General features: G+C 41.2%; 1 protein-coding gene across 1 annotated transcript; it reads right to left on the bottom strand.

Annotated features, from left to right (window-relative positions):
* Nucleotides 1–7,580: 7,580 nt before the first annotated feature.
* LOC140830202 (uncharacterized) lies at nucleotides 7,581–8,451 on the bottom strand. Its single transcript, XM_073193487.1, has 2 exons — nucleotides 8,309–8,451; nucleotides 7,581–8,070 (listed from the first exon to the last, which is right to left on the bottom strand). Exons 1-2 carry the CDS (start codon nucleotides 8,449–8,451, stop codon nucleotides 7,581–7,583), a joined length of 633 nt encoding a protein of 210 aa, XP_073049588.1.
* Nucleotides 8,452–8,889: the final 438 nt, after the last annotated feature.

Raw genomic sequence — 8,889 nt, 5'->3', positions numbered from 1 at the left:
ATTATTTTGGTTATTATACTCAATAGTCTTGTATTTATCGAAGTATATCTGCATCGTGTTTTTTCATAATTTTTAAGAATCCTTGTATTTATAATTTATCAGTTAATTTTTATTGTCATATTAATAGATTTAAAACATAACTAATAAAATACATTGTTATTTTTCTAGTACCACCATGTCAAATTTGGCAAAGCTCGAATTTGTTGTGTTGATATCTTGATGAATGATTAAAATGTGAATATCTCATTGAAAAAGATCTCATGGCTTTATGGAAAGGATTTAAAGAAAGATTTGAACATATAAGAGAAGTTATATGTAACGTCTAATAATCTTAAAAATTCGGAAATTTTTATTTTTTTTAAAAGTCGCATTTACAAAATGACATTTAAAATAATCGTATTTATTTAACAATAAAAATAGCGTAGTTTAAAATAACCAATATCATTCGAAATCCAACGTAAACATAAACAAATAAAAATCGTAATATCATCAACGTATAAAAATGTTCAACTCCTCTCAAAAACTCATAAACCAAATGCGGAAAAACATGCGGTCCTTGGGTCGTGTCACCGCACCAAGGCTGCATACTCAGAGTTCGGCGCCTCCAGTCTCCTCAGCATCAAGCTCACCTGCATCACACACGTCTAGTGAGTTTAAAGACTCAACACACCTGTACCAAGAATAACAAGTACATATACATGACACACAACAGTAAAAATATCTTACTCAACATATCTTTCATGCACTAACAGCATAACATAAACTTTTCGTGTAAAATCATATCATCTCTTGTCATCATATACGTATACATTTTCATTTAGTTGAATTCAGTTCATTAATTGTGACTTTCGTATTAGCTCTATCGATGGATCCATTTACATGTAACCATGGTACCGGGCAGCAGGGACATTAGCGACAGCATTAACCATCCACTGAGCCTTGGCCTCAGCTCATCATATCTCATGTCATCGTATACATATACACCGTCAGTCACAACAAATTGCCATCCTTAAAAATATCATCATATTCACCACTTCATAAAAACATGTATTTTACGTAACTTTTCCTTAAAATCAATCATGCATCGTTTTTACCATAATTACACAAAAAAATCATAAAAATGATAAATAAACATTTAAAATATCATAAATTTGTGCTCAGGGAGCTGCCAGTACCAAAATCTCACTACGGGTGCAAAATGACCATTTTGCTCCGGGAAACCCAAATATTATCGTTTTACCCCTAGACCTCTAAAATTGACCGGAACTTACCAAACTCCTTAAAATATCCCAAAACATACTTGAAAGTATTCCTAGATGAAAACTCAAGCCAAATTCAGAACTTAGCTGATTCGTTTTAAACTCGGACCGGGGTCCCGGTTTTAACCCGAACCGACTCGAAACTCAACCAAAATTTTTCCAAATTTTTATCACACCTTAAAAACACTCAAAAGTCCCTAAAACCACCTAGACTCATCCCTTAAACCATTCAATCAGACCCTACAAGCTTCTGAAAAATAGCCCCTTCTCCTTTACGCCTACCCTATTACACTACCTCCTGATTTTGCGTCTTAGGCCAACACCGATGGACTCAGGCATGGCTCAGACTTTCCTAGACCACCCTAGGGCTCCCCTGAACCTACTGTACCCATGCCACCAGCCCTATGCATCAAGCGTAGGTCACCCGAACTCTACTCTCCCCAAGACACCAATCGAACCCAACTCGTCCAACTCTCCCCTTGCGGCTTCTAGGACAAGGCCAGCAGCGTTCGTGAATTTCCAGACCATGGTTCAGGCCCACCAGAGTGTCCAAGGTCTAGAGTCACCCTTGCACCACCAGTCTCCGCCTACCCACCAATCTAAACAAAGAAAACGAGAAACCCCTAGCCGCTACACATCTCGGCCTTCACTCTAACCTCACCGAACCTTACACCAGCCTAATTGTAACGTACCATACTTTTACAACTTAAAATTTGCGGAAAAATTAAAAATTTTCTTAAATATAAACATCCCTACGCTCGTCAAATCATCGTTCATAAAATTTATATCTTTGAAAACATCCATCACCAATAAAAATTTTGCTGAAAGAAAAGCTTGCTCAAAACATCTCGTATCAAAACATAAAATCAGAGTATTAATATTTTCCTGCTTAAAATCTTAAAATAACGTGGGCGATCTAGCCTTCTGCTCAGTCCAAGCCTGCTCCTTGGTCCCCACCCCTCTTCTCATCATGATCATCCTCACCTGCATCGATCAAGTCTAGTGAGTCTAAAGACTCAACACGTATAAACTGGAAGTAATGAGTAGTACATAATAAAATCACATGCAACTTTAAAATAGGGCATACATACTGAAAAACTTGAAGTTTCATAATAAAACTGAACATACTGTTGCGCGTTTTCCTACCGCAAGTGTACGGTGTCAAGTTTTAGTACTGGTTAGAGTACATATATCGATCCCACGAGGAGTGTGCGTAAAATTGTATATCAATTCTTGTAATTAAAATAGTCTCAACTTTATTTAGAGAAATTGAATAAATGGTTGGTTTGTTTGAATGAATTAACTGAAAACAATGAATTAATGAAATCACCGAATTGAGAAATAATACTGAGAGAAAATATCTAGAGAAATGATTTCACAAAGTCTCCACGATAATTATTCATGGTTGAATTTATATTCCTGAATTCCAATAATTTAATGGCCAAGAACACTTAGATTATTTTATTCCCCCTTTCCCAAGAGACGAAAAACTGTATCTATCAACTTCGATTCAATTATTCCTAATTAGAATCTAAGTTTCATAGATAAATGCAAACCATGTTCTTACTAAGCCTCGCTAAAGTTATATGCCTTCCGAACGCTATAAACATTTAACGATGTGTCTCTAATGATCTATAATCCTAGTCCCTCTCCCGAGTTATAAGATTAATCAAACAACAAACAATTTATGGCCAGTAAATTGCAGTGCAGTAAACTCAGAGAACACAATTAAACAAAAGCGGAATTCAATCAAATAAACAACGGTGTCAAATCATCGTATCAACAGAGTTACGTTATTCTCTAGAATGGAAATTTAGTTCATCACAAAATCCAAGAGAAAACAAGACATATTTGTAATTCTAGGCATCGATACACAATAGAATAAAGAAACAAAGGAAAAGATAACAAATCCGAAGTGTCGTCTCTGTTCCCAGATCTGTCGTTCTTCGTATTTGTGACTGTTCTTCGCCCTCTGAATCTTCGTCTCGTGTATGCGCTCCGTTTCTCGCCTCTTTTCCTTCCCAAGATGGTGTATTCTCGTGTGATTTCTCTCCACGGCTGCTGATCCCTTTTCTGACCTAGCGATCGCGCTTTTATACCTATTCTGGCTGCGGCGCGCGCGCCTGTGTCTATTCCTATTCTGGCTGCGGCCGCGCGCTAGTTGCTGCTCATTTGCGGAGCTGTGTGCGCGCCCGAGCGCGAGATGTGGCACGGTGGCGCGCACCTCTCGGGTCTTCAAGTTGGATGGTATGCGCGCTGGTGCGCGAGATGTCGCGCAATGGCGCGCTTCATTCTGGTCCTAGTTGATGCTGAGAGCGCGCGGCTGCACGTGACGTCACGCTATCGCGTGCTGCTCTCGGGATTGATGACTTGCATCTATGTGCGCGTAGTGGCGCGAGTTGTGGCATTGGGGCGCGCAAGCTGCTGTCCACGGGTGTTTTCTTGGTTCTTGGCTTCGTGTCTGCTATTTTCACCATTCCTGAAATGACAACAAAAACAAACCAAAAAACGCATAATTCTGTTCGACACAAGCATAATTCAAAAATGGATTCTAATATAATTTAAGTGCAAATTTTGCACTTATCAAACCCCCCAAACTTGAACTTTTTCTAGTCCCGAGCAAAATAGAATAAAAAACCGGAAGTCAAATAACAAATAATGAAACTCTTAGTAGTCATGGATTCGCAAAGAATGATATTGGCCTCAGACTTATCTATTTTAATGTAATTCACGATTTCCCAAGAGTCACGTGTGAGTGTGATAAGTCAATGTTCTTTTACCCCATCGAGTGCTCAAATAGAGTCATAATGCCCATACACCTTACAGAATCAAGAAATCCTCAGCATTAGTTCAACTCACACTTCATCAAAATATAAATTCGCATTCACAGATCATATAGGACTTTATCGGTGATTATTTGGCTTGAAAAATGGTCAACACAAGTTTGCCAAAGATGAAATCACACAATGAGATGCTTGCAAGCAAGTGATTAAAGTCTATACTCAATGACAATGTTTTTCAGGTATCCATAGGCTTGATTTGAACAACTTTTATCCACTAGTATATTGGACAAATGTGACACGGTTAATAGGTCTTGTAAGTTTGTAACGTTAGGCCACGACTCACGGCTACAATAAAAGGTATGGAATTCAAAATTTGAGAGAAATAATCAAATCTTCATCAATTTCACTCTTTTTCATTTTGTTTTTCATTCACCATCGACTTATTGTTTTCTTTTCATTCATATCCTTCATCTCCCTTATATTTTCTTTGATTGAACTTTTTCTCTTTCTTTTTGTCTATTTTCAACTCCCTCTTTGCTCACTTCAATTTTTCTTTTTCTTTTCAAGGAGCTTTTGAATCACTACACCACCAATGAATTTATTTCTCTCAAAATCAGGTAGGAAAATAAGTGTATAAGCTTCATTAGGTAGTTGTTGTGGGATGTAGAATAGATACAAGTGGGGGCTAATTGTATGTCATTGACACACACACCACTTGATTTTTAGTAAGCTCAAAATGGGACACTAGGGATATTCCATGTTCATTTGGTAGGCTCGAAGGCTCAACGGTTTCAAAGATCGCCTAAATCATTCCTATGTCACATATTATCCGTATTTCGCCTCAAAAAGTGCTCAAACAAGTTCTAGATTACCGTCAATCCATTAATCATCTCATACAAACCAGTCACATGCAATTTTTTTTTTTTTATCAAAATGATATATGAACTAGGTGCACGAAGAAAAAGTAAGCATCTCAATTAACTTTTAAGCTCAAAGGGCTACAATTGGCAGTAGACAAAGAACTCAGGCCCAAGGATGTTGTGAAAGACTGCCTAGATCATTTCTAAGTCTGCAAAAGTGTCAATCAATGTCATGCAAGATTTACCAAGAATCGGATCTCCCTCATCTATTTAGCATCATAGACATGCAACTTGTCTCTGAGCAATGACAGTATCAACAACACGACCGTGCAAAATAATTGTGACTCCGAGGTTATCATGAACACATATATATTATTTCAGGGATCGCAATTCAATTTTCATCATTGGTCACACATTTTGCTTATCCATGACGCTACCTAACAAATTCTAATACGCAACAAATAATAAAAAAAAAACTAACTAACAAAGCAATTGCACCCCCCCCCTCCCCAAACTTAACGTATGCATTGTCCTCAATGTATAGAAATGAAAAACATGACAACACATACCTCGCTCCCAAGTGTCAGAACTCGGGGCTTGAATCATCATTCCCAGTATCGTCGGCATTCTCATCCTCATCCATGTCCTGCGGTGGTGAAAGCTCTGGTGGTGGATACTGTGGTGGCCAGACTGGATGTGGTGGGTATGGAACATCTGCGGGTCCAGTAGGTGGGAAGCGTCGGGCGAGCACTGATGTGAAGTCCATCATGAAAGACATGAAGACACCAGTAGTATGTCGGTGTTCAGCTTGCTCTTGGCGTTCGACCCGCATATCCTGTTCCAGTCGGAACATGCGATCTCCCAAACTTGATCGAGGGATCGAAGGTGGTGGTGGTGGCTGGCGTGCTCTGGCCCTCCTATTATAAGCTGCCCTGGCCTCTTGTCGTTCTATCTTGTCGCTAAAGCGCGAACGCTCGACCTCAAATACTGTGATTGGGCCCTTGGCTTTCAAGACCTATTCATCGGCGCCCCATTGCACACCGGCATGAAGACATAAGGCGGTGATAGTATGTGCAAAAGGGAGGCTGACGGTCATGAGTCCCGTGCCAGCACGCATGATATAGCTGTGAATGAGCTTCCCAAGATCGACGGTTCGCCCAGTCATGATGGCTTAAATCAACGCCACTTTGTCTTTTGTAATTTCAGTCTGATGGGAGGAGGGCATGATCCGTGAGAGAATAAAATATGCCCAGCGGCGTGGGTCACGACGTAGATCAAACTTCTTCAGCGTAACCGGGGAGCCCTGATTCAATCGCCACTCTGCACCCTCGATGCATAAGGTCCTTATAATCTGATCGTAGTCCACATCCCCAGTGATCAACTCTGTGTACCCATCATTATCAAACTCAGGCAAATTGTAGATTGCATTAATGGTGGCCGAATAAAAAAAAACGAGTTGCCCTCTCACCAAGACACCGTATTCCTCATGTTTGATTCTCAAATTCGCATAAAATTCACGGACTACGGGTATAACGGCGTGGCGGAGATTGTGCTATATCTACCCATCCACGTCGCACAACTTTCGCAATTATATTACAATCAAGGTGGGTCATATCTAGCCCTCTTTCAGGAATGATAGATCGAGACACGGTGCTCTCATATACCCGAAAGGCTTCCTCGTTCCAAAATTTGTTAGCATTGTAGGAACGAGACGAGGAAGCCCCGTCCTTTGACCGTTTTCGCGGCGGCATAATATTCAAATCTTGTCACACCAATATTCAACAATATACACACAAAGTCCACCTACAATTGCTTGACAGCCGAAAATTACCCCCAAATAATAACACGTGAAAGAAAGGTACCCTTGAAGACAATAGCTTGAGATGACAACCGGCGGCGAAGGGCGGCGGCGGCGACGACGGTGTGCCTGAGCGGAGGCGGCGGCGGCGGTTTTTTTTGGTTTTGGGTGAGGAAGAGGTATGATGATGTTGTAGGAGATGGTGGTGTTGGAGATGGTGGAGGAGAGGATGGATTTATTGTGAAGGAGAGGTGAGGATTTTACGGAGGAGAGGGGTTTGGGAGAGGAAAATTATGGGTCTGCGGCGGCTGTGAGGAGAGAAGAAAATTTGTGATTGAAAATCGTGAGTTAGGGTTATAAAGAATTGGGCCTGTTCGCGGCGCGCGGTCACGCGAGAAGTCGCGCTGCCGCGCGCAAGCTTCTGTCTTACGCGTATGCTTGAGTGCGCGCTGTGGCGCGGGTTATGGCACTGTCGCGCGATGGCTTCTGTCTTCCGAGTGTTCGGGGTGCACGCTGTAGCGCAAGATGTTGCGCTTCCGCGCGGGCGCCACTGTATTTTGCCAATATATGAGTGCGCGCCATCGCGCGTAATATGGCGCTGCCGCGCGCGCGCCACTGGTTTCCTTTGGTAATAATATGCGCGCGGTCGCGCGAGAGTTGGCGCTGGGGCGCGCATGCCTCTGTATTCTCCCCTTTTTTTTTTTTAATAACCTGCAAAAATAAAACGATTCAAGTTAATACTTAAATATAGAAAATTAAAAATATTAACTATGAAATTGAAATGACATAATGAAGCAGAGCGAATGCAAAAATAAATAAATGCGGGTTGCCTCCCACACAGCGCTTGGTTTAACATCATCAGCCCGACTACCAGTCCTGCTCAATTGGGTTCACCCAGACTAAGATTGTCAATATTCCTCACTTCAGTTCCATAGTATGCTTTAACCCTCTGTCCATTGACCTTGAAAGTTCGTCCATCACTGCACTTCAACTCGATAGCCCCATGAGGATAAACTGTTTCTACTACGAATGGCCCTGACCAACGTGATTTCAGCTTACCAGGAAATAATTTCAGACGAGAATTGAATAGTAGTACTTGTTGTCCCGGTTTGAGCTCCCTTCGAACTATGATTTTGTCATGCCACTTCTTAGTCTGTTCTTTGTAGATCTTGGCATTCTCATATGCGTCATTTCGGAATTCGTCCATCTCGCTCAATTGTAGTTTTCTAACCTCGCCAGACGCTTTCAAATCAAAGTTCAACTTCTTCACAGCCCAAAATGCCCTATGCTCCAACTCCAATGGTAGATGACATGCTTTTCCAAATCCCAGCCGATAGGGAGACATCCCAATAGGCGTCTTGAATGCAGTCCTGATAAGCCCATAGCGCATCATCCAACTTCATAGCCCAATCCCTCCGGTTTGTGTTGACAGTCTTTTCCAGTATCTGCTTAATTTCCCGGTTGGATACTTCAGCTTGTCCATTCGACTGCGGATGATATGCTAGTGTCACCTTGTGCTTCACATTATATTTGGCCAATAGTGAGTTGAAAATTCTATTGCAAAAATGCGTGCCTTCGTCACTTATGATGGCTCTCGGTGTTCCAAACCTGGTGAAAATGTTTTTCTGTACGAATTTCGCTACAACATGAGAGTCATTAGTACTGGTGGCGATTGCTTCCACCCATTTCGACATATAATCAACAGCTAACAGAATATAAGAATAACCAGAGGAAGGGGGAAAAGGTCCCATGAAATCTATGCCCCAAACGTCAAAAAGTTCCACTTCCAAAATATTTGTCAGTGGTAATTCGTGACGCCTAGAGATGTTTCCTAACCTTTGGCATCTATCACATGATTTTACTAAGGTATAGCTGTCTTTAAACAAACTAGGCCAATAAAAACCGGATTGCAATACCTTAGCCGCTGTTCGTGACGCTCCAAAGTGTCCACCATATGGTGAAGAATGACACTTCTCCAAAATTTGTTGTGCTTCAAGACCTTCCACGCACCTCCTAATCACTTGGTCAGCACACCTCTTATACACGAACGGATCGTCTCAATAGAAGAACTTTATATCATGGACGAATTTCTTCTTCTGATGGTAGCTCATGTCTGGGGGAAGGGTTCCACAAGACAAAAAATTAGCAATATCAGCAAACCAAGGAAGTACAGAGTTTAACTCAAAAAG

This window comes from Primulina eburnea, chromosome 4, assembly GCF_022965805.1.
Source record: "Primulina eburnea isolate SZY01 chromosome 4, ASM2296580v1, whole genome shotgun sequence".
Taxonomy (NCBI): Eukaryota; Viridiplantae; Streptophyta; class Magnoliopsida; order Lamiales; family Gesneriaceae; genus Primulina; species Primulina eburnea.
Note: the sequence above shows the minus strand (reverse complement) of the source record. Positions and strands in the feature narration are given on the sequence as shown.

Coding starts and splice junctions, on each gene's coding strand:
- LOC140830202 (XM_073193487.1), bottom strand. CDS start 8,451: ATGGGACCTTTTCCCCCTTCCTCTGGTTATTCTTATATTCTGTTAGCT. Junction 8,071..8,308: donor CAGAAAAACATTTTCACCAG/GTTTGGAACACC, acceptor TGGGCTTATCAG/GACTGCATTCAAGACGCCTA.